The sequence below is a fragment of the Phaseolus vulgaris genome, chromosome 2, assembly GCF_000499845.2.
Source record: "Phaseolus vulgaris cultivar G19833 chromosome 2, P. vulgaris v2.0, whole genome shotgun sequence".
Lineage (NCBI taxonomy): Eukaryota > Viridiplantae > Streptophyta > Magnoliopsida > Fabales > Fabaceae > Phaseolus > Phaseolus vulgaris.
Window position 1 is genome coordinate 48,190,923 of NC_023758.2, and position 26,570 is coordinate 48,217,492.

The window sequence follows — 26,570 nt, forward strand, 5'->3', positions numbered from 1 at the left end:
GATTATTGTGTTTCGGAAATAAAAATCTGGAAACAAAAATGAAAAACTCATTCCGGATAAAAAAATCCATAATATAAAATTTCGTTCTGGAAAAAAAATCCGGAACACATATTTCAGAAATTTTTTTTAAGGATAGTTTTGTCTTTTCCGCTGAAATCGGGTACAGTGATATGGTGCAGAAACAATTGCCTAACAATTCTTTACTTCATATTTATTGAAACAACCTTTTATAACAACATATCAGTGATATTTTCTTTCTGCACCTCATAGTTTCCATGTGCACTTCATTAGATAATTAAAACACAAAACTGCTCTTTTTGCTGCCGTCACCCCTTGCCATCACACCGCCTCCCCCTTCCGTCGCTGTTACCTTTATCTATGTGTTTATCATAGATGAATTCAGAAACAAGTATTTCGGATTGTTATAATTTAAAAAAAAAATACTTTGAAAAAAATGAATATTAATTTGTTAAAAAAACTTTTTTTATGAAAAAAACGATTTATTGTATAATTCGTTTGTTTTTTTTTTATGAAAAATGACTTTTAGATTTTACGGAAATTTGTCCATATTTTTTTTTCAAAATTACATATATCGAAAGTATAAAAAGTTTTCAAATTATACAAACTAAAAGTTTTTTTTTTCTTTTCATAAACCAAAAGAATAAAATGAAAATGTTTATATTTATAAAAGTAGCGAAGGAATGAAGGAAATTACGAGGGTGCACAAAGAAATCACCCACAATGGTTTCAGGGAGAATGCGAAACAGACAACATTAACACGCATCCGGTGATGTCTGTGTATTATCTACGACACGAGTCATGCCCAAATCACTACACATGAAAATGATGTAAAAAAGTATATAAATAAAAGATAACGTTCAGTTCATATAATTCCTTAGGGTTGAATCAAGCTAAATTTAAATTCGGAGACATGTGATCAGAACCAATGAAAGTCATGCACATGGAAGCCTGAGGTGTTTGTACCATATTTCCGATTAATCAAGCTTACCGAGACTGTTGTTATGTAGAAGCAAACATAACATTCATTGCAAAATTTGTTGTTCGTTGCAGTATGTAAATTACGGGTACAGCAACCACTAAACCACAAAATTACAAGTTTTGGCAACTTGGACTATCAGGCATATCTTGCATATTATATTTACTATAAGGGAAATAAACAAAATGTTGGAGGGAACCCCCTCTTCATAAAGTACCTCGTTTTTTTACCTATAAAATTATTACAATTTACAAAACGTGAAGATGCATTAATCGAAGAAGCTCAAATATTAATGGTTGCATCCCACAGCCTAAGAAGCCCATTGCGACCGCCGCTGCATATCCTTTTCCTTTCTAAGTCTGAAGCAACACATCTCACCTGGATGCATAAATCGACCAAAATCAACCCAGGAAAGCAACCACTAACAAATGGAGATAACAACAAGCATACAATAACATTATCCAGCCACAGATGCAAAAACACTTATCAAAAAACCGATGCCAATTAAAATAATCAGAAATAATTTTCAGTAAGCAATAATTTAAGAGTGAAAAGAGTTGTCACTACATGGCAAAGTTTCATAAAGAAAAGAATAATATATTTTGAAATTTAGCCAAAAGAAATTGAAAGACATTTAATTTTTTTTAATTCAGTGCTGTGTAGTTTGAAAGACATTAAATTGAAAGACACTTATCAAGTAATTGAAAGACATTGAAGAAAAAAACTAGCATCCTTAGGCAAGTTTCTCCAAAACTAATTATTTGTCTCAGATTAATAACACCCCCAAAAAATATCAGGAACGGTAGTAATAATACTGATAGAAGTTCCATGAAGGAAATTTGTGTACAAGCCACGCAATATTGGAACAATTATCTTGAAATTCATCACCATATAAAATAGAACTTAATCTTGAACAATTAGTATTTTGGGTTCATGAAACAGCAATATATATACATATATGCTTGTAATTATATGAACAAAAGAGGTAATAAACATCATACCATAGCAACTGTTTTCTGAGGTGTTCTGTAAAGCTGCCAACCAGCCATCTTGGACCCAGCACCAGAAAAGCCACCCAGTCTTTCTTGGGGCCGATGAAAGAGCGACAAAGAATTATCAGCTGCTCCAATGCCTAACCAGTGCTCCCCGGCATTGACAGATAATATGGCAGCATTGTGAATTGTTACATTTTTTGCACACCGTATGCCTCCTGTACAGCCAATTAGTATGTTAGCAGGAGATCTCAATTGCCATTTGACTTTGCAGAGAAGATTAGCATGGCATGACACCAACTCTGAAACATTCTACCATATGAAATAGGATAGGCTTCTTGTGCATTTGTTATAAAAATGATTTTCTTTAATTTGTGCTAAGATTCAGACAACCATATACACGGAGCAGAAATACAATGGTAGTATTAAACAATGAGATATTTAGTTTAATGAAAAAATTGCAGAGTAAGCTACACCAAGGAAAACTCTGATATGGTGCTTCTTGGGCAATTGCAACCTTAAATAGTTTGTATTTACCCAGATCAAACAGAGGTTAAATGTCAAGACTGCAAATACAAGTAACAATGAAGGGACTGCCATACCGTCATCATTTTCCCAAAAACGTAGCAGGCCATCAGTGGACCCTGAAATGAAATTTAACATTTTAGTAAGAACTCCTAGATAAAAGCTAAAAAAAAATTGGGGAAGACGCACCTGTAATTATTCCTCTGTCTAAAGAGGAATATTCAACACATAATATTGGCCCTGCATGGCAAGCTAGGACAGCATCACAGGTTCCTCGGGAAACAGACCATATTCTTGCGGTCCAATCATCACTACCGGTAATCACAGTATCACCAACCATTCTTACGGACCTGCAATTTTTTTTTGTATAAGATCATGAATTTGTTTAGTTTGTAAAAACATACAGTAGTAGAAGAGTAGGAATGTGTGTTTTTCTTGTCTACCGTATCCATTGTGTGTGTCCTGAAAGTTTATGCATCTGCCTACTAGCTCGGATGTCCCATATGTTAGCAACCCTGCAGTGGAAGCAGCAGGTCAAGGATTGGATAAATAATGTATGACAAATAACTGAATTGCACAAGGAAATCTTGGTCTCCAACATTATTTTTTCTAACATACACGTCTCTTCCACCAGCAGCCAACACTCCCACATTGTCATCATATTCCATGCACAGAACAGCACTAGAGCAACGACCAACAGTTGCAACACATCTATCAGTTCTCACATCCCACATCTTCACAGTGCCATCATGAGATGCAGTTAGCACCCGTTCCCCTGAGAGCGTGCGCACACAGCTGACCTACATGATAGGTTGGCTGTCTGAATTAAGTTTCAATTCTCCATTTTGTATATCTATAAATAATTTACATCACATATATTGTTTTTATGGTAGAACGAACTAAAATAATTTTAATTAGAAATACCGGTCCATCATGGCCTTTAAGCTCTTCTAGTAGTTGAGTTGTTTGCTTATCCCACACCAAAACAGAGTGATCATCAGATCCTGACACCACCTTCCCCCTATCTGAGCTTATGGCCCGTACAGTTCTACATTTAAAGACAGAAGCAAGGTCGCACATCATTACTACTTCAAAAGAAGTTAACAAAAAAAAACAGAAAATTTAACAAGTGAGAGAGAACCTAGTATGCCCTTTTAAAGTTGCCCTGAGTTCAGACCCACGAAGACTAGGATCCCAGATCTTAACCTGAAGTTTGCACATGCCCAGTATGTCAACTCTTTCATTCAGAAGGCAATGAAACATTTTTTCACCAGGTAATTCCATATTTCTACATCATAAATATTGAGACTTACTGAGCAATCTGTGCTTCCACTAATAAAGAAACCAGCATCTTCACGGTCACCCACCAAATCCCACACTTCTCTTTTTGTAACACAATGGAGAGCAGTAATGGCACCATTATGACCCCTAAGTGTGCGAACATTGGTTTGAAGCTTTTTCTGGCCACCACTTAACAGATCTTGTTTGCGAGGAGTCCCATTATCATTTGTAGCTAGAACTATTAAGTAGTCAAGCAAAGTGATTTTGACAGTTTATTCAAGAATTAAAACGTAATGATAGTGGCAGTTCGTTCAAAAACTAAGTACCTGTGCCTCCATCCGACGTCCATCTACGAACATGACTAAATGAGCTGGATCTAGTTGTTGTATTTCTTGTAAACATACTCTGCACCCAGCTTCTACCAACACCTGTTGCCTCAGTGGGTTGTTGGTTCTCATCTTTGGCGTCTTTAGAATGTGGGGATGGCATTGCATGTGATAACACAGACTGTGCCTTTACTGAGGAGATTCCCCAGTATCCATTACGTAATTGCTGGATATGAGATAAGAACCCTCTGATTTTTATCTGAATCAATCACATAAGGAATAATTCATTGTGAGCGACCTAAAATCTAGACAAATATATAAAATAATACATAAAGAAGAAACATTCACAAGAGAAAGAAAACTCGTTTGATTGTTATAGTAGTGACCACTGAGCATTAATTCTGGCTACACAATAACAAAATGTAGCATTCTGGATGAATTACTGCAAGGAAAATAGTATGGGATGAAAGGAGGCAATAATGGAATAAATAGATGTAGTTTGGGTATAGTACTTTTGATTATTAGAAGCCTTTATTACTATTTTGAATTGGAAATTTGGGACTCTACTATTGAAAGAAAATATATTGATACTGAAAATGAATATATGAACATACAGAAGAGTTAGTAACTCTCTGTTACAGAAACCTGTTTATAGATCAGAGAATTATAAATACTTAGTTGTAACTGAACACAAAAATTATTTATAAATTGACAACAAACAGAAAAGAGAAATATCTCTAACATCTGCCACAAGCTCAAGGTGGTTGAGACACAACTTGTAGATCAACCTCTATGAGCTTGGAACCGAGAAAAATAAATATTGTAGGAGATAGAGGTTTAGTAAGAATATTCGCCCACTGATCATGTCCAGGAATATGTTTAACAATTGGTTGCTTGGCGAGCACTCTCTCTCCAACAAAGAAAATATCAAGTTCAATGTGCTTTGTCTGTAGAATGGGATTGTGAGAAAGATTATCAGCACTAATATTTTCATAATAAACAACTGAAACACAATGAGGGATAGCAGGTCCACTAAGTAGTGTTTGAATCCAAAGAAGTTCAGTGGTGGCAAAGGCAAGGCTCTGCTTCTCTACCGAATCTAGCTACAACTGTTGCTTATGTGAAACCACCATGAAACCAAAATAATACCAAGAAATATTGCAGCTCCAGAGGTAGATTGATGATCATCTGCTAGCAGCCCAATCTCCATCACAAAAAGCTTTTATCATTACAGTTTGACTAGCAACAGTTAGAATAATTTGTATACCATAGTAAAGAGTTCCTTTTGCCTGTCAAAGCATTCCTTTAACAGCAGTCCAATGAGATTCAAGAGGAGATGACATAAATTGACAGACTTAGTTAACAGTGAAAGATATTTCCGATTGAGTAATAGTGAGATATTGAAGGGCACACACTAGATTTTGGTCTGGTTTGCTTAGGGTGGGTATTGGGAGATTGAGAAGGTGGAGAACTTTTAGCATGAGAAACATTTGCGAATTAGATGGGGAAGGAGAAGCTAATGAAGAGTATGCAGGAGATGTAGGTGGTGACAAAGGTTCAGTAGATAAAGGTGCAGTAAAAGTAGGTAGTTACAAAGGTTCTGTAGATAAAGGTGCAGGTAGAAGATAAAGACATTAGATGAAATGATTGGTGAAGAAGTAGGTGATTGTAAAATAAGTGTGAAGAGTTCAGGATATGAAAACCTAGTTTCATTGAAAAGAACATCTTTAAGATATGTATACTATAATCTGCTAGAAGGAGACAAACACTTATAGCCCTTGTGAGATGTTGATTATCTAAGAAAGGTACATTCTTGAGAACGAAAATCCAGCTTGTGAGAATTGTATGGTCAAAGTAATGGAGACCATGCAAAATTCAAAAGCCTTGAGAAACCCAAAATCAGGGGAAGTTTGAAAAAGTTGTGTATATGGTACAAAAAAAATCAAGGATGCAGACAGTAATTTATTAATGAGATAAACCGCAGTTACTTGTAGACTTCATATTATTAATAGTTAGTTGTAACTGAAAACTGAAAAACCAGTTACAAATGACAACAAATAGAAAAGAGAAATAACTAACACATACTACGGTTTCTTTCCTTAGCATTTTATTTGCTCATGCGAATGGCCCAGATGATGTATTATTTGAAATTTAGCCTTCTTAGAATCCACAGTAATCAAACTTGCTGATATTGTTTTCCTACCACCTTTTTCCTTTGTCCTTTAAAGTCTTTATTGAAATTTAGCATCAATTCCATTAGTACCTCTTTATTAGTTCTACATTACCTATCCAACACACTTCAAACTTGCATCTTCAATCAAATGCCTTATGTACCAAAATACTCATTCAATCATGATGACAAATAGGACTACAAAGTCCCATACTTCCACAGTTAACCTCTTTCATTTTTTTTGGTGACTTCTAACATTTACATTATAAAAATGCTAAACACACTAATATTAAAACAGAAAACATAGTATTAGGCCTCTTTTTATGCCCTAGGAAAGTGCTCTTCATGTTAACCAATGAAAGACAATATATCAATTCATAGAAAATTGGCCAAAAATAGTCACATTCTTTCAGGAACACGAACATTTAAATAACAAAAAGGAAAAGAATTCACTCAAACTGGGGAAGGGGAGCACGATTTCTTTGTGCAAGTCTACCTTATCAAATATATAACAAACAAGGTTATTGGTTTTTTTCATATAACACTAATCTCCCATGAGTAACATCAAAAAAACTCAACCCACATAAAAACAATCACAAGGGTGGTTTTTGTATAATATGAAAGCAAACGGGGTTGCTTCCATCTATTCTGTATGCCTCAAAATAAGTCAATGTAATTTAATATAGTTTAGTTCATAAAGTTTTTCTATGGTCTCAACCTGTAGCATTAATGTCTCACTTTTAAGATAAAAGGATTTAAAATTTCCTGAGGCCTGTTATCTGTCTCTACTCCCTAAATCACTTTAACATATCCAAAATTATAGTGTCATGTATTTTTCATCACTTGGACTGTTCCAAACACCCAAATAACATCAACTTACAAATTGCTTGGATCCAATGCTGTTCCTCTCTGCAATTGTTTCAATCATGTACCAAGCATCGTTATCAGGAAGTCCCAGCCCGGCCTTCATCATGCAGGCAAAGAGGCTCAGTATTAAAAGCACAAAAGACTTTAATGAAATTAAAAAAGGTAACAAGGAAATTCAAGCACATAAATAGCAAAAACAATACCATGTGTGATGTCAACACAACAAGCTGAGCTGTCACCAAAGATGCATAGTTGGCAGACCTGGCAAAAAATGCAAATTCATAAACACCGACTTGCACAATATTAGTTTGTTGCAATCATTGATGCTATTGTAGTAAAATATCTCTGAAATTATTAGGCTAAATAAACATCAATTTGTATCTCAAATAAATACTTATTTACTTTCCTCTTTTAAGTTTGTTTTTGTAGCATTGTTATTTATGGTGTTAATATGTTGTCGCTTACAAGACTGAAGACTGCACTAGTAGGAGCAGCTCCTTGTCATGGGAAACCTTGGAAGATTTGGGTCATCTAATGTTGCACATACCTCCATGATTTCTCCCATGGCATGTTGCCATATGAATGCAACCCTTATACGGCTTGGAGAATCCTCACTTTGTAAGTTTATTTTGAATTGAGTTACGCCTTATGCCCAAGTTATACAAGTTGTAAATGAAGCCTACAAAATTATCGCTTAATGTATAGTCTTCTTGATCCTAACATCTTTCCATTGTCTTGTATCTCTAAAATCAATACAATGTACAACACACGTGATTCACAACAAATGTTGTGTTTATGACTTGAAAGTTGAAACAACTTACCTAAGACCAATTTTCATAAATTAAAATAAGTAAACAAAAACAAGTATTAATTAGGAAAAAAAATTAAAATAAAATTATGAGGGAATGATTCTTAGTTTCTCACTAACAAATAGATAATTACTTCCATTATTGCTTTCCACTTAAAAACATTGTTCTCTCTAACCTCCTGAACAAAATTTTCTCACAACTCAATTTCTCTAGTCTTCACATAAGAAGATGCATCAACACTTTTCACAAAAATATGACTAGATTGACAACTCACTAAGAAATTGATCAAGGTTCTTGTTTTCTTACGAGTCCATGAATATGACATAATTGAGCATCCATCTTTCTCTCTTTCAATGTCCTGACTTTTAATAGTTCTTTTGTGTGAACTCCTACTCATGATAGCTTGAAACTTTTAGATGGGGCCACAATTTCCAATACTAAAAATTCTTGCTCTTATCTCCTTGTCACAAGTATCCTTTATACTTGTTTACCCCTTCCTCCTTGTTTACTCAAGTTTAATCAAATAGGTTTCCTTCTTAGTTTCATACATGTAGGCTTCTCTAAGTAATGTTATCACTTCAAAAAGAGTCTTGGTACAACTATCAACATATCCCCTCATTCCCATTGATCTTCTCTTTTTCATATGTAATACCAGTAGTTTTCACTTGGCAATAAATATCACAAGTAACAACTTTCTTGGTGGCGTTAGTGGAAACAACAGTGTCAGCAGGGGCAGAGGGTGGCGGAACTGCATAATAATGGAGAGTGTTGGTTCAATTTGGGTATTGGCCTTGGTCAATATTTTATTGTAATGTTTGGTTTGGGATAAGTTGAATGGCTGATGAGCATATATTTATTCACACTCAATAGCCTTAATCATAGATTATTGGACTATAATAATAAATAAATCCATTGTTTTAATTAATATTCTTATAATTGGGTTTATTTGGGCCTTATATATTATTATTGTTAATTTTGTGTTTTTAGGGTAAATGATCTGAAGCATCTACCCTTGTGAATGGGCCAAAAATGCAAAAGTCCAAGTTGCTTCTTTGAATCAAAACAGAAAACAAATTCTGAGGAGAAGAAAGAGAAAATAAAAGCTACAAGATTCCAGAAACAGAATTAGAGGCAAATCTTCTGCAAAATAAAAAGAATTATGGAAAGTGGAAACTGTTTACAAAATCTAAACTGCAATATTTTCCCAAAATCCTTGGAGCAGAAAAGCTTTATAAAAGGACACAAGCATCAAGTAGAAAGGGAGAGAGTTTCATAGGGTTTTCTTAGTTTCTTTTCTTATTTGTAATTCTTTTGCCTCCGCATGGAAAGCTAAACCTTTTGGTTGATTCCTTTGTGATTCCCCATTGAGTTCTGAGGTTTTGATCAATAAAAGTTTCTATTTTTAATTCTCTATAGCAGTTGTTTTTATTGTCTAATCTCCTGGAAAACTAGTTTTTGTGAGAGGTTGTACTTGAACGCATGATTGAGAGTCTTCCTTATCTTAAACTTTGGTTTCTTAGTTAGTTCGTATTGTTCTAATTAATTTCTTGGGCGCATGATTCAAGAGAGAGGAGATAAGCATTCCCATGGAGTATACGCATGGAACAAAGTGGGTATTGATTAAACCGGTAGACGCATGCTTTACTGGTGAGCTTCAGTTGAATTAGGTTTGGCGCATGTTCAATCTAGTTTAGCTCTGCTGAAGATTGAGAAAAGAATAATCTTTAGAGAGCCTGTGAAGAATTCATTGGTGGAAGAACTTGGGAGTCAATCTGCATTCTTTACTGATTCAAATCATCATTTATATTTTCTTGCTAAGCGATCACAACCCCTATTTCTTTACTATTATTGCTAATTTTCATTGTTTGCAGATAGGTTTTGAATTCTATTCATTGAAATTACTATTGGATTCGTTGGGAGACGACTTGGGGTCATCTGACCACAACTATATTATCATCTCTCTAGTGTTAGACAAGTCTACGCTAGAATCATATTAATTTGACAGCAAAACGACAGCTATCAATGGCCCAACTCATTTTTTAAAAGAAAGAAGATTAGGGTTTCATTGTTTCTGGTCAGGTCGGGTTACACAGACCCGAGGCTTCTTCTCCATCATTTTGCACGGGTGTTGTTGCCACTCCTTCATTTTGCATAGGTTACTCCTTTTCGCACGGGTGTTATGCTGCCACTTCACAACTTCCACCATGTTTCTTCTGCATTTGTGACACCCAAAGCGATTGCAATGGACCGCCATGAAAAACCCGCATCATTGCCACCATAGTAGATTTTTTATAACACTATCTCACATTGGCTAGAAATATGACTAAATTATAATATATAACTGAGTGCAAATCTCTCATTGCAAGAGACTGACTTAGGCTTAAAATTCATTTTCTATGAAAAATATATAAATAAAGTGGTTGGTTATGAAATTTGATGGAAAGAGATGGATTAGTGCTGAAAAATTATGAACCAAGCAAGAGACATTGAGGACTGCTAAGAAAAGGCAAGTATAAATGATTATATTATTAGGGCCTTCAAGTTAGCTTGCCACCAAAAATGCATGAAATAACACTAATTCCAATGGTAAAAGTTTCGCTGACATGTGATGTGACACTAATAGTGATTGAGAGTTAAGACAAATGCAAATGGCTGCAATTTTGGCCACAGAAAGTATTAGTCGCACACAACATGATAGAGGAAACAGAAAGTAGTAGTCACACACAACATGATAGAGGAAACAAAAAGTATTAGTCACACACAATATGATAGAGGAAATGAGAATGAGGCAAGGTGCACAAAGTGATGCAACATGATAGCACTGTTGTCACTTATTAACAAATATGACTCATGTTTAGAACTAACCTTCTCTTGATTTCCTAATAAAATATATATCATTTGTAAAAAGCCTGTATGTAAGGATCATTTGTTGTATGTCCCTAGTAAGCACACCCATGACAAAATTAAAAAAGTAACTCAAATAAATGTTCTCATGCAATACTATCCTTATAAGGAAGTTCTTTTCTCCTTTCTTCAAGAGTTCTCATACTAATAACTACCCTATCAGAAAAGATATTAGGAAGATAAAAGAAGATAGCTATAAGCACCAAAAAGTTACCACAAGGTAGAGAATGAGGAATCTGTATCTGTTTATAAAGAGAAAGTGCAGAAATTCAAAGGAAAATTAAATTAAATAAAATAAACTAATCCTTACTTGTTTGAAGATTGTTCCATTAAATAGTCAAAATATCCTTCCCAAAATCTGCAGGAAGTGCATGAACCAAGTTGAACATAAAACATTCCAGATAATGAAATCATGAAGAAATAATACTGTAATGCATACCGTAATTCCTCCCAAATAGGTAAAGAAATAAGGTGACGTTGGCAATAGTCTGGCACATTATTATTATCTTTCTTATACATATCAGAAGAAACTTCAAGAGCATCTCTAATTGTCAACAAGTCATTTCTTGATGTTGCTCGATTGATAGCTGTTTTAAGCTGAAATAAACAAATTCAAAAATAGACAAGAAAATTAAGATTTTTCCTCTAAAAAGAGAACTTTTACTCAATTAGAAGCTAAGCGAAATATTATAGATGTAAAAGATAAGATATTATTAGATATTATTAGATATTATTTTATATTATGAGATATTATAGATATTGTTAGATATCTCATATTTATGTAATGGGCTTAGCCCATATGTTGCTTTTCCTATATAAACATAACCCTATGTGTTCAATATACACAAGGGATTTACCCTATTCATTCTTTTCCTTTAATAAGATTTGATCTTAGTAATTAGGGAACTATGTACAACTGATAATTATGGATATTTTCCATTATTAGGTTTTCCAAACCTATACTTTGAATGATTATAAATAAAGAATTTACAAGTGTGATTAAACTTACAATTCACAACAATAGAGAATCTCTCTCTTAGAGAGAGAGAGAGAGAGAGAAGGGATTGAGTTATTCCTATAAAAACTTTAAGAGTTACTCCTCCTTCTCATCCTTCATTTTCTCTTAATTTAATGCTTCTAAAAAGAAGAAATGAACAATAATATTTTTAAGGTAAGATTAGTTTCCCACTTTGATAGTTGGCTGACATATTCACCAAGTCTCTCAAAGAACCAAGGATCGATTATATTTACAACAAATTGGACAAGTCGAAAGAAATAGATGGATTGTATTTCTAAGATGTGTTTACAATTGTGATTGGAGTATGAATTTATAGACTATTTACAACCTAATTAAGGAATAAATAATACACTTAATATCCAACTTGAAAGATTAATCTGAAAGACAGAAGATTATTATTCAATTGATTGATTTGAAACAGTACATTAGCCTCTATATATAGAGAACTCTAAGCCTAAAGTAATGATTACAAAGAGATCTCTAGAATATTCTAACAGCTTCAAATAATACACTTAATATCCCCCTAACAAAGAGAGGTGATTGAACTTTTAGAAAGCAAGCCAATTGAAACACCTAGTATCCAAATACGAAATTTCTGCTCAATATGTCAAGCCATTTCCTGATCAAGTTAGATATCAAAGACTAGTAGGCAAATTAAATTATCTCTTCATGACTAGACTTGGTATATTCTTCCTATTTAGTGATGCAAGTCATTTGTTTAACTCTCCTTATGATATCAATAACATTTAGTTGTTTAAAACCTTAAATTCATCAAATGATAACCTAGGAAAGAACTTGTTTATAACCTCAAAGGTCATAATAACATTTTTTATTACTCGGTTCCAGATTGAGCAAAAGATGTGAGTTGGAAGTTAGTCTTTGGGCTTAGCTTAACCCCATAAAACTAACTTCTAAAATGAGGATTGTAATAGATTTGTAAGCTCTATTTAAGTCGTCTCTAGTTGATATTGGACTAAACCACCATCCCTGAGGTTGCAACGAATGCGGGGTCAGGAGTGACCACAAATAAGCTAACTTTCCAACAATCCCTCTCACACCCAAGACTATTGCCATGGAGTGTGGCAAGGAAAATGTAGGTGGCCCAACATTGGATCTAGGATAGGCTTAAATGAGTGTGGGAAAAAGCACACCCCATATCTTATCCACCACCAATACCATTTATATTTGTTAAGACTCACCATTGTTGCTTCTAAATTGTTTGGTAAAAGTGTTTTCTCTATGTTGACTCTCAGTGCTCACCACTAAAGTAAACATAGTCACTCCATTATTTAAGGGAAGTTAAGAAAATGAAAGACAAATGTCATTGGCACACCCCAAAACGCAAAAACAAAAGAGAGAGAACTCTAAGGGTATTGGCAAGGGACACTACAAGTCTTCTGTGTTGGTTGTTATTCTTCTTCTTGCTTTTCTTCAATGTTCAATGCTTCTCTCACTCTCAAATGATCAGTTGGTAACCTCACCCATGAAATCAATTTACCACTCAAAGATCTTGACAGGTTCCTATTGTATATATGTCTCATTAATCTTGATCTTGTTTATGTTTGTTTAGCTGTGTTTGTACTGGGAAATTGACTTTTAGTGTGTTTTAGTGAAACAAGTCAATTATTTGTCCACTAAGGCACAACTTTCTGTATCTTCAATATTTCCATGGTGATCAATTGCAGCATATCAAGATTGGAACACCAATAAATGTCACTTGTAGATTTTAATAAATTCAAATTATTTCTTCCCAACAAGTGTAAACACATGACGGATTAAAAAGTTAAATACAAAAATGAATAACATCTTTTACCAATTCTTTCACTGCAATAAACTGTTCTTCAGTGAGATGACAGTCCCAACCCTGGTATAAAGATCCAGCATAAGATTCAATTTACCAGATTCCAGAATTAGAAGTAACTATTAGTGTGAGCTAAATAAAGCTACTAACCGAATGTATATGCTCCCTTATACATTCAACAAATCCACTACCGCCAATTCCCTCTGCATCAGATTCAATCAAAGCTGCAAAACCAACCACACAATCACTTTTTGGCAGGCTCTCCAGATTTGCAAGAGAGTCATTTGTCTGGCAACAAACAACATATTCTCTCTACAAGTATTGGCAAGAATTAGATGTGCCATAACATAATACCAAGTATTGTTCCATATTCAAAGGATGAGAGAGGATCATCTGTCGCTCCCAGTTTAAGAAGCCGCAGCCATAAACCCTGTGTTATGCAAAAGACAATATATAGAGATAGCTTGCCTTTTTTCAAGACGACGTGATAGAATCAAAGCAAAATAGAATTGGGACAGAATAGAAAGAAACATCATATATGCAGCATTACCCAACATGCACCCCCGATCATTGGGCAGGAGATAGCAGATATGGATACACTAACTCTCACTCGCCCCCAACTATATAACTGAAATTCTAACTAACATCTGGTATTACAATCAATCAGGTGATAACCAATTAGGTAGTTATCTATTCACTAATGCACACCCGCTTCATTTTATTTCCATTATCAGAACACATACACACAAAGGAAAGAATATAAAGGAACAAAGAAGCTACCTGCAGCTTAACCTTAATATCTAGCACCATGCGGTCCCTTTCAGCCTGAAACCATTAAATCAATAATTTTAGGGACCATTTAAATCTGTACTTTGTTGACACACAAGAAGCAGTAATATCCTGTGGTTTTAACTTACAGCTCTCTCAAGTGGACTAAGAGTATCTGCTAAAGGATCCTTACTGCTCAACACAGAAAATAAGAGTAAGAGAGAGAGAGACAAACAAAGAAAGAAGAATAAGTTAAACCATACAAGCAAGCCTGGTAATCAGTTGATTCAATATATATATAGAATAAAGCAGAGAAAGTATTGCTTGTCAAAAAAAAATTCCGTCCCAAATACCAAATAACAAGTTCTTTGCATTGCTACTCAACACATTATCCCTTCACAAAATTCTTGGAGCCAAATTAGCCTTTCAAAGGTTTAAATCATCATTCATCATATTAGTCCATAAAAAATTGTCACCAAAAACAATTGTTTATGTCATCACATCAATCCCTCAAAAAAATGACATTATATATGTTATTAACAAGGACTAAAGTGGTGACACACAAAAAAAACCTTAGGTGACCGAAACTTTTGAAGGACTAATGTGGTGACTGACTTTGGAGGACCAAATTGAGGGCTTTCAAATATTTCTAATATGTTTCTGAATTTTTCTAGGATGTAAGCTTTTTGAATTTTTTAAGTGTAGGTCACTTTTTAGAGCATAAGCTATTATTTAGTACATATGGACTATGACTGGAGAGAGACACTAGATTGTTCAAGCCATTACCTAGCAGGACAATTTTTGAAATAACTGAAAAGGATGTGCAGGACAATTTCCTAGCACCAGTACAGAAATATTGATAAACCTAAAACATCCTTTACCCTTTCCACAATTGCTTGCATTTACCTTGGAGCATGTCTTCCTGAGTACTCAAAAGCATTACTAATTGCTGCAAGAGTCTGTTTCCTCTTTTCTTCTTGTTCATCTGTTCTGATATTTGCAGGGAATTTATCATAAGTGTATTTGGCCCCAGATCCTGAAGAAACAACAAATGACCATATGCAGTTTAGCATGTATTCACAACAAAATCATTTAGCTAGAACTTTGTTTAAGTCATTCATTTCACCTGATATTTCAATATCAGAATCTGATACTGTTAAAATCTCAGTTTCTACTGGGGATGAAGGAAGAACTGACATAGGGTTTTGACCCCTTCCGATTGCATCTTGCAGCTTGTCAAGCAGATTATTGTTGCTTTCATCAGAACCTACTCCTCTTTCCAAATAATCCAAGAAGCCATGAGAGTCAAGGAACTGAGCTATCTGTAAAAATCAAATTTGGAATTATTATAAAGGATGAGAAAGTCTACACTGATATGACAAATAAATTAGCATTCCAGTCATACTTCAGGAAAACAGAATCTATCTGCTATATGGTGGAATCTTCAATATCACATCTATCATAATGTATGGAAAAAGCATTGTATGCTTCCAAACATGGGCTCAATGTTTTTAAACATGATTATGAAAAAACAAATTATTGGATATTTTCAAACCGAAATTGCTTTTATTCCTAAAGATATGTTTGTTAAATTCCATCTTAAAATCAATTGGCATTACGTGCAGTTGCTGAATAGATATATAAGTTGCAACCCAAGAAGGTAGGTGATGTGGGACCTTTGAATAATATTTGCCAATAAAGTAAAAAAAATTTGTAGCATTTGCATTGGGTTGAGAATATCATACTAAGATTTAGTGTTTACTGAAAACAACTTTTTAGATTGAAGTTTCCAAACGTGGATCATCTCACTTTTAACCAAAATTAATTTTACAAAATCAAGACCATTCATGCTCAAGCTTGCTAACACTCACCCCAATACATCATATGAGACTGTATCAAACTATCATAATCAGTAAAGAAATTTAACCATCATTAGGATCATTTAAGCCATTGTTATTTGCCATTACCGCTAATTAGAGAACATAATCCAAAATTTACCATAGGCTCTGGAGGTTGGTTAGTAGATCGAGACCGCTTCTTCAAAAAAGCTTGAGTGTTGAAGACTTGAGTGGCACTATTTTCCTGATGTCAAACAAATTCAAAGCTCATAACAATGTTGTGCTATGGAAGATTGAAAAAAACAAATGTCTGAAACAAGAAAAGGTCATACTAAGAAATTGCGATAACCACTTAAAAGTGTTGCAAAGAACTTAAGGAATATCATCCTGTACAAGACACAATGACAAAAAACACATCAGACTAGAGATTAATTATGTGCAACCAACATGTCTGGTTTGCTACCGAAGAATGTAAGGTGCACAGAAAAATTTATTTGTTCCCCTCATAATTGTTGAAGGCTATTTTGAGGATGGATTTTGATTAGAGGATTAGCCACATCGAATTCAATAGAAAGCACAAATCAACCAACAATTTATTGGTCCAGTTGCATCTTTTGCTGAATTACATGTCATAAATTCAAAGCTTAATTGTATTTTTGGTTCTCTACTATCATTGAATTTGAATTTGAATTAACAGAAATGCTGATATGACAGTGCAGCAGAGTGCGATGTCAGCATTTCCATTAAAATTTGGATGTTAAGTTTACAAAAAACAATTGAGACCAAATTTCAATTTCAACAAAAAATAGAGGAACAAAAGGTTCAATTAAGACTAAATCCAAAGAGATGGCAAGAATCATAAATATGCAACTCATGGAAAGCAGTAAATACTTTAGCATCCAAACATCACCTTAACTGAAGGTCATGTTCCTCTCCCCATAGCTTAGCCCTAAGTTTAGAATCATGCTCATATAGACGGTATATTCCAGACTTCATCTCATCAATTCCAATTACATTAGGATATATGAGCTTCATTATTTCACCACGCAAAATGCTGAATTCTGGCTCAGGCATAGGAGGAATTTCCTCTGAGGTAGTGATGAGATTATACTCAAGATCCACAACAACAACCTACAAAGGGTTAAAATACAACATTATTATCAAAGCTAAACATTCATTTGAAACAAATAGAATATTTCACATGCATTCCAATCCAACCTCTAAATTAACAAAGCAAAACAGTTACAAAAATAAAATAAAATAAGAAGTTGCATATGTAACACCTTACATCAGTTGAGAAGCTATCAAAGTAAAGTAAAGAATTCATATAACTTTTACTCTTAAAATATTTTTCATATTCATCAGTTCACAATACAAAATAGCAAATCATTATAGCTATGACAGTATACCTTTGATCAAATGAAGAATCAAAAGATTACCACTAAGTAGTGGTAAAAAACTAAATGAAATTCACAAGGCACAATACAAGGTGAACTTGGCTACAAACTGGAATTCTGTAAAATAAGTGACGGTGATGGCAAGGAACAAGATAAGAAATGACTAACCCCATCCATTGCCAGAGCAGAAATATCAACACCTGAATGGAGCCCCATCATATATGGTGTAGGAGCATCAATATAATCTACTCCACTGAAAAACAGCAACGGAATGTATACATGCTTGAGGAAAGCAAAAAGAAAAGACCCAAGAAAGAGGGATTAGAAGTGAGTCAACATCAATATTTTAAGAATTAGCAAGAGAAGTTATTAATATAATATGCACACGGGCATAACAATAAATTTTCCGTACGGGATGCTAAATATACAGAAGAGAAGGGGGGTATCACATGATAATCAAAATCAACAATGACTAGCAATTTTTACCATTAATAATTGAGTAAGATTTAGTTTTAAAAAATATTATATATCTTATGTAATGAAATATGCTAGTAAGATTTAGTTTGCACCTACTTATATAGTATGAAATATCTTTATCTCTAGTTGGTGTGAGACCTCCAACAAGGATCACATACCTAGACAATGACTTATCACATGTATCAATCTAAAATATCTAATGTGTTTCTGTTCAATGAGTTGTTGTTATTCATTAATTATCAAAATCCACATTATTTCTTTAATTACCAAAATCCACATTATTTCTTTAATTATCAAAATCCACATTATTTCTTATTGTAATCTAACCATCTATCATAGAATATTCATATTGTTGAATTAAAAAAGATGTAAGGAATAATTTCCCTTATGCATGGAAATATGGGTACCGAACTAGTTTAAGTGAAAAAAATGGAGTACATAACTACTGCCAAGTCTGAAAAAAAAAATTAAATCTCACCTGCCATCGGAAAGGGTAAATTAAGTGACAAATGGCCTCTGATGCAAGTGTAAGAAGTGAATACCTGCCAAAGTAAAATACAGACTAAACAATCATTTTACAAACTGAGTTAATATAAAATCTAAATGACAAATAACCAGACAACTAAGAAATGAGGGAGAATTATGATCAACCTGTAGTAAATGGTCCTTAACACTAATTTCCTTAAAAGAAATCATGCACAAATATTGATAAAGTACTCTAAGGCGTAAACAACAAAATGGATCCTTTTGACACCATTACATCAAATGCACCTGTCAGGCTGCTCACCTTGTCAAAAATATCAAAGATTTGATATCCAGGGGAATGCAAAATGTAAACTGTATTATCACTATGAAGCATAGCAAGCACAGGTACAAGTTGTAAACATGTGGTAAACTTTACTATTGGCTTCACTGTGTCAGCTGTTATTAATATGAAATTTATGGTAGTTTCGATGGAAGTAAATGAACGGGCACATTGCCACCAGAGACCAATCTTGACCAAAAAAGTAAAAGATTTCAATAGTCTAAAAGGAAAAATACTTGTTAGCTCGAAGCAAAATCCTTCTCTCAAGCAACACTGCTGTAAAAAGTCTCACTAAGTTGTCAACATCCAAGCACTGCACTATAGGCAGAAATGATATCTGTTCCACAAAATGTAGGACAGTTGTCAGCTAAGGAAGTTATGAAGCTGAAGCACACAGCAAATAAACCCAAGAAAAAAAATTTAGGAGATTGTACATCAGCATGGGGGAGCGAATCATTAGGTGGAGCCTCCACAGAAAGTAAACAACTCTCAATAGCAAACAGAACTCGTTCCTTCCCGGGAGTTGGCAATGGCACACTGGACACCATATGTGCTATAACATCCCATAGTGGCTTGCTGAAATTATTGTAGAGCTGGGACATTAAAACCAATAGAAACACAACACGATGCATTTTCACATTTAATCTTGGGAAAAACTCAGTCACATTCATGAAGCACACCTATAGAAAAGCTCACAGTTACATGCTTATTTAAAAAGAGAGAAAATAATTAAACTTAGTTATGTGCTGATTTTCAAAAAAGGTGAAATTGGCTATACTTTGTCATCTACTATACAAAACATAAACAAAGGTCGTTACAATGTCAACAGCTGGATCCTTAACAAAGCAGGTGAAGTTATTGCCACTATGGCACACATACCTACTTCCTTTTGAGGAAAAACAGAGAGTAAATATTTCCTCCAGAGCACTTCTTAATATGCTGAAACTTGGCAAGCGTGAAACCAGACAGATGCATTTGTCAGCATATGAGTTTGCCTGTATCCGGTAAGCCTCTGCAATATCCTCACAAACTAGATCCCGGAAAGAAATGCAGCTGACATAGATTTTTGATCCATCACCCTCTGTATGAAATTTTTACGTTAAATATGGTATCAGAAAATAACACCTGTAGAGAGAGCGAACAATGATCCAACCAACAAAAATATACAAATTTATTGAATATCAACTCATAACTTAAAAAATATATATAGGAAGTTAAAATTGTGAAAGCAACAAAAGAAGAAGTAAAGGTAAAAGTAAAATGTTAAAATATTTTGCGGATTTGAGGTCAAAACTACAGGTAGTTTATAACTGTACGTTATAAGGTGGCTGCTTTGATTTGGAACAAGTTTTACGGTGTGATAGATGAATATTGGGTGTATCGTATGTACCCATTCACTTTGGAACAATTTCTCTTAGTTTGCTTTGCTAAAGCGTAATTCCTACATTTTAAGAACCTCTACTTGCCCCAGGATTAGATTTGTTCATGTTTCTTTTCAAATATTCTCTCTGGTGCCCAGAATGTGGCTTCTTTCCCAATACGAAGAGATTGGGGGAGCCTTAATGCGTTCCAGATTCTCTACTTTCCTACTATAATCTCCAAAGAGTTCTATCAGTAACAACACACTCCATCGCTACTAGCTTCCGCATACGTACATTGTGACATCTCCTTAATTAACAGAGCATCTCAACTAACATCTCAGTCTAGAGTATTAGAACAGTGTAGTATATGCACAATCTCTAATCTCATTTTTACGCTTCACCGTGACTACATTCGTCGTGCTCATCAAGTAGTCTTAGTTAACCACCTCAGCAGGAAGTTTCTAGAAACAGTGTCTAACATCCTCACACACTTCCACAGAAACTAAAACAATAACTAAAGGTAAATTGAAGATTTAATAGAGCACGCACACATGCATACCGGTCAAAACAATCGGATAGCTCCGCGGAAACGAGGAAGGATCATTGGAATCGAATCCCGACGAGTAGAATTCAACGCCGGCGGGTAAAACACACTGAAAGCAGCAACGACACGCATCAGGTCAAACTGAAAACAATACAATTCAAGAACGCAATAATAACACGTAAAGAAGACTTCCAAATCGTTGTCGAAAATGCGAAGGATGCTATCTCCGTCGTTCGTTGCTTACTGTGGAAAGCTGAGGCGGCGGAGGAGGATAGAGAGCGTGATTTGGAGGAGGATACTGATCGAGAAGAGAAGGAAGGTACATCCAACCAGGGCCATGGTAGCCTTTGCTTCCGTCGATGGTTCGAATCTCTGGTCCGATCCCGCACACCACGAAGTACTCGAACATTCGAGACATTTCTTCTGTGATCTTGTGTGGTTACTTCCCCTTTCCCCTCTCCGAAACGCGAGAGAGAAGGGGTGCTTCGAGATCTGGTTATCTCGGTCTCGACGATTCGAGAAATTGGATTTGAATGTGAATGTGAATGTGAATTTGAATTTGTACGACTTTTAACTTGGATTTCTGAAATGAGGAAGTTTGTTAATCATGTCCTTTGGAGACAAATGCTGAAGCACTCAAAATGCATGTCTTTCGTTCAGTTCTGGGATTGATTTGGTTGACAAAGAAAGCCAGAGAAGAAAAAAACGTTAAGAGAAAATTGTTATTATCTACCCAGAAAACAACTTTAATTCATAGTTATTAATTTCTGTAAAAAATAGATATTAATTAAATGATAATGTTACTGAAGTAAAATTTATAAACTATACAATTATAATGTTATACTACTTTATAATGGAACGAAAAATATGTGATCACACAAAATAAATATATATATATATAATCTTATAATAGTAATTTTTTATCATTTTTCTTTTATCTTTCGTCAAAAATTCACTACAAACAAAAATATAATTTTTTTCTTTCATAGTAATAAAAAAATTAAACTCTAACCACATGCTTAAAGATGAACTTTTTTCCCTAAATAATATTGTTTAAAAAAAATTACCAAAGTAAATCTATGTGTACATTAATTATTAAATAGACATTCTTATTATTTATAGCCAGAATTTAAAAAAACAGTAAAAATGTATATTTTAGTAAATAAAATGAATTTACATTTAGTTGACTTATTTAAAAGAAAATTATTATTTTAAAAACCGTTTCAGATAAAATTATACACTAATCACCATTACATGTTACATTTTTTTTTCTTATCCTTATCATTTCTAATAATTTAAAAAAATTGTTTATTTTTTTCTCAATGTTTCTTAATAAAAAATAATATGATTTAAATATAAAAAGTTGTGTTTATGGTTTATACCATGCAACTTTATTTAAGTTTTCAATATTTAAGAAAATTAAATACATGTTTAGTCTCAAATTTGAGTATATTTTAGTCTTTTAAATTAAAAATTGTTTTTAGCATCTTAATTTTACAGAATGTTCTACTTGGTATTTTACCACTAACAACATTACGCAAAGTGTTGGTAAGACTAACGAAGGAAAAGTGACATATAGGAAGAAATTAGAATAATTATGTATGTAACACAAACACAACACTCATACGATACAAAGATATCTAATATTATAATTTTTAAAATGTAAAATATTTTAACACAAATCTATATATTATATAATTATGAATTATATAAATTGATAATAAATATTTATATATAAATTATGTTTTAAATTTTATTTTTTTTAACAGAAAGATGTTTTTTTATAACTGATTCAAAATAATTTATTTCTTATTTTTATAATTATAGTAAAATTTTATACAATAAGTTTGAGTTTTAAAAAAATTAATGTATTTTTTATTTTTAAAATTGTGTTACAACTATCTTAAAATTGTCAAAAATTTAATAAATATTTTTTTTTGAATTGTACATTTCATTGATACGTGTCTACGGATATCGGTATCCGATGTGTCCGACACGGACACACCATTTAATACCATTTAAGAGCATTGTTTGAGTCTCATGTATAATTATACAACAATTCAACTATCTTTAAGAAAATATTTATTTTTTTAAAACCCAAATTTCACTTCATTCATGATAACATTAAAATTATTATTAGTACTAATTAGTTAATTAACTAGACAAATTCTCCTAAAATAAATTTGCACACAAGGATTATTAATGGTTATAAGTAATAATTTGAAAATAAGATGTTAAAGTGTTTAGGCCATAAAAGAAATAAGAAATTTGCAGTTTTAGCATGTTTAGATACATGTAATTAATATTGCTCCTGTTGACAAACAAAGAATCATTCAATCAAATATGAACAGGATTAACTAATATTCATTATATATTTAACCATTTTTAAAACTATAAATATCCACAAATATAAAAAAATTCATTGATATTTTTTGTGGATACTCAAAAAATAACGGATTTTTATTTACAGGTATTTTCATCATTTTTGAAAGAATATTTTTATTTTTATTATTTTCAATAGCAAATTAGTTACATGTACATAATGCAGAAAGAATTTGACTCATAATTAAAAATGTATTACCTTATTTTAATCATGGTTTTATTAATCTTCTATTACACCTATTGTACGGACATGATGGGTAGAGTTTTTTTTTCATTGAGTAAAGAAAGGAACAAATATTTATTATAACTATTCTATTGCAGATTGAAGTCAACGATGCAGCGCGCTTAAGCGGAAGCAACCTCATTTTTGAGCAGATGAGACGATGAATGAAGGAAGCATGTCTGTTTCAATCCCTCTTCTCCTCCTTTCCACCTTCATAATAACATCCATTATCTCCTTCATCTTCCTGAGTCGAAACCGCACCAAACATCACCAGAGACACCCGCCAGGCCCACCGCCCTTCCCGGTCATCGGTAACCTCCACATGCTGGGGAAGCTCCCGCACCGCACGCTCCAGGCCCTGGCCCAACAATACGGGCCCATCATGTCCCTGCGCCTCGGTCAGGTGCCAATCGTCGTCGTCTCCTCCTCCGAGGCCGCACAACACTTCCTGAAACCGCACGACGCCGTTTTCGCGAGCCGTCCAATACTGGAAGCGTCGAAGTACTTCGGCTACGGTTCGAAGGGGTTGGCGTTCTCGGAGTACGGCCCGTACTGGCGGCACATGAGGAAAGTGTGCACGCTCCAACTTCTGAGCGCGTCGAAGGTGGAGTCCTTCGCGCCGCTGAGGAAGCGGGAGGTGGAGCTGGCAGTGAAGTTGGTGGAGGAACGCGCCGCAAGAGGGGAGGTGTTGGACCTTAGCAGAGTGGTGCACGACGTTGTGGAGGATATCGTGTACAAAATGGTGCTGGGGTGTAGCAAGCACGATGAGTTTGATTTGAAGGGGTTGATTCAGAACGGGATGAACATCGCTGGTGCGTTTAATATAACGGATTATGTGCCTTGGCTTCGTCCTTTGGATCTTCAGGTATATATTAAATAATGCAACCATGATCTTTTCTTTTCCTTACACAGTTAGTATCGTTATCACGCAGTAGCAAAAATGGTAAGGAAAATAGACAGTTCTTGGAAGCATAACTATAAGTACATGTTTGGAAAGTATTTTTTAAGTGTTAAACATATTTTTTGGAGAAGAATACTCCTTGTATTTATTTTTACAAGTTTAAAATAAATCTGTTTTCTCAAATGGCTTGAAATTAAAAAAAAAACTATTGAACTTTTTTTCGGTTTTTCGGTCGATCTGGACCTCTATTTGTTTAATTTTTATAGAAATTTTCTCTTAAAGTTATTTTTAATTATAGGATCAGTTAGATTTATGTTATCTTTTATTGGAGAATCATTTTCTGTAATACATGCATGTAATCAATGAAATGAATGTGCAGTGAAGCAAAATATCCAAGAGAAGTAGCAGAGCTGGTTCCACCAAATTATTGGTTTTAATGATTAAAATGAATGAAAATTTGCAAGTTTGAAGACCAAAGCAATGATTCTAATATTAGAATTAAAAGGGAGTTTGATCGTTTCATATTGTTCTGATTCTTGTGTGTGAATAAGTAATTTAACTTTTATTACCAGGGATTAAATCGAAGTTACAAGAAAATTAGTGCAGCACTTGACCAAGTGTTGGAAAAGATAATAAAGGAGCATGAACAGGGTTCAGATGTACAAAATGAAAAGCACCATAAGGACTTCATAGACATATTACTCTCGCTGAAGCACCAGCCTATCGATCCTCAGGATGAACAAAGCCATGTCATTGATGAAACTAACATCAAGGCTATACTTTTAGATATGATTGCTGGGGCATTTGAAACTTCTGCAACTGTGGTGGAGTGGACATTATCCGAGCTCCTGAGGCATCCAAGAGTGATGAAAAAGCTTCAAGATGAGCTAGATAATTTGGTTGGAAGGAACAAATTAGTGGAGGAAAATGATTTGGCCAAGTTAAAGTACTTGGATATTGTGATCAAGGAGACCTTGAGATTATATCCTCCTGGACCATTAGTTCCAAGAGAATCAACAGAGGATGTTATAGTTGAGGGTTACTTCTTAGAGAAAAAATCAAGAATCATAATAAACTTATGGGCAATGGGAAGAGATTGTAATATATGGTCTGATAATGCTGAAGTGTTTTATCCAGAGAGATTCATCAATAACAATTTAGACTTCAGAGGATATGACCTCCAATATATACCATTTGGTTTTGGTCGAAGGGGATGCCCTGGAATACACCTAGGCTTAGCAACAGTTAAACTTGTTGTGGCTCAATTAGTACATTGTTTCAGTTGGGAACTTCCAGAAGGTATGACCCCAGATGAGTTGGATATGAATGAGAGATTTGGCCTCACAATACCAAGAGTCAAGCACTTGTTTGCTGTGCCAAGGAATCGTTTTCTCAGGGAATCTTGTAATGAATCAAAATGATTTTAGTTTGAGATAAAGCATGATATGGTTCCAAACTATAATTTAGTTGTCCTACTTTTTTCTTTTGTAACTTCTGCTATAACACTATATAAGACACTTGTAAAATATATTGTTGTTGCATACAATGTATATGGATAAAACATTTTGCTGCTCGAGGCTTCTGCCACCATCAACCACAGCTTTCACTGCTCCTACTTTACTATCGAACATTCTCCTGCCAAATCCAGGTAACTTATGGTTTTACTTTTGGTTAGTGATTTTGCATGTTTCAAAATTTGGATTCATTTTGTACGTTTTCTACTAATGCATATTTGTGTTTGAATGCTTGAATCTTCGTTACTTTTGTGAATTTATTCTTGATTTACTTTGTAATTATGTTAGTGTTTCAGAACTTGTGTGGTTACTGAATTATGTTAGTGTTTCAGAACTTGTGTGGTTACTGATTATAATCATATACATTTTCAATCCCTAATTATTTTCTCTGCCCCGAATTTCTTCATTCTCTCTCTCAAATTTTTATCCTTGTTCCACATTGCTACTTTACTGATTCATACCAATTCGTTTAATAATTCTGTTAGAGATGTACTGAACTGAATTGGATTATGATTTATCAGACTTGAAGACTGTGAATGCTGATTAAAATCTTCCTTCCACTATTCAATAGTTTTTTAATTTTTGTTTTGTTTTGCTTTTGATACTTAGAGACATCTTATTTTTTATTTTATTTTTAATATGCTAATGTATGTTAGTAATTTTTTTTTCT

General features: G+C 34.0%; 2 protein-coding genes across 4 annotated transcripts; one reads left to right on the top strand and one right to left on the bottom strand.

Annotated features, from left to right (window-relative positions):
• Positions 1-1,017: 1,017 nt before the first annotated feature.
• On the bottom strand, positions 1,018-21,615 carry LOC137812899 (DENN domain and WD repeat-containing protein SCD1). Of its 3 annotated transcripts, none has more exons than XR_011081295.1 (31): positions 21,125-21,601; positions 20,896-20,989; positions 19,855-20,056; positions 19,410-19,551; positions 19,212-19,312; positions 18,649-18,712; positions 17,862-17,975; positions 17,207-17,427; positions 16,629-16,683; positions 16,457-16,540; positions 15,585-15,780; positions 15,365-15,494; positions 14,608-14,650; positions 14,471-14,515; positions 14,045-14,120; positions 13,841-13,914; positions 13,703-13,753; positions 11,311-11,468; positions 11,182-11,229; positions 7,362-7,419; positions 7,172-7,255; positions 4,122-4,380; positions 3,828-4,033; positions 3,656-3,720; positions 3,439-3,562; positions 3,114-3,314; positions 2,958-3,029; positions 2,704-2,864; positions 2,592-2,633; positions 1,999-2,207; positions 1,018-1,375 (listed from the first exon to the last, which is right to left on the bottom strand). XR_011081295.1 is itself a non-coding variant. In XM_068615151.1 (31 exons), exons 1-31 carry the CDS (start codon positions 21,296-21,298, stop codon positions 1,280-1,282), a joined length of 3,630 nt encoding a protein of 1,209 aa, XP_068471252.1. In that variant the 5' UTR covers positions 21,299-21,615; the 3' UTR covers positions 1,018-1,279. The 3 variants fall into 3 exon arrangements, 2 of the variants coding, with proteins under 2 accessions (XP_068471252.1, XP_068471253.1); XM_068615151.1 differs by having other exon boundaries at positions 3,133-3,314; positions 21,125-21,615; XM_068615152.1 differs by lacking the exons at positions 19,212-19,312; positions 19,410-19,551; positions 19,855-20,056; positions 20,896-20,989; positions 21,125-21,601 and having other exon boundaries at positions 3,133-3,314; positions 17,862-17,946.
• Positions 21,616-23,532: 1,917 nt separating this feature from the next.
• LOC137812901 (cytochrome P450 CYP736A12-like) lies at positions 23,533-25,980 on the top strand. Its single transcript, XM_068615155.1, has 2 exons — positions 23,533-24,350; positions 24,959-25,980. The coding sequence occupies exons 1-2, from the start codon at positions 23,646-23,648 to the stop codon at positions 25,805-25,807; spliced, it is 1,554 nt and encodes a 517-aa protein (XP_068471256.1). The 5' UTR covers positions 23,533-23,645; the 3' UTR covers positions 25,808-25,980.
• Positions 25,981-26,570: the final 590 nt, after the last annotated feature.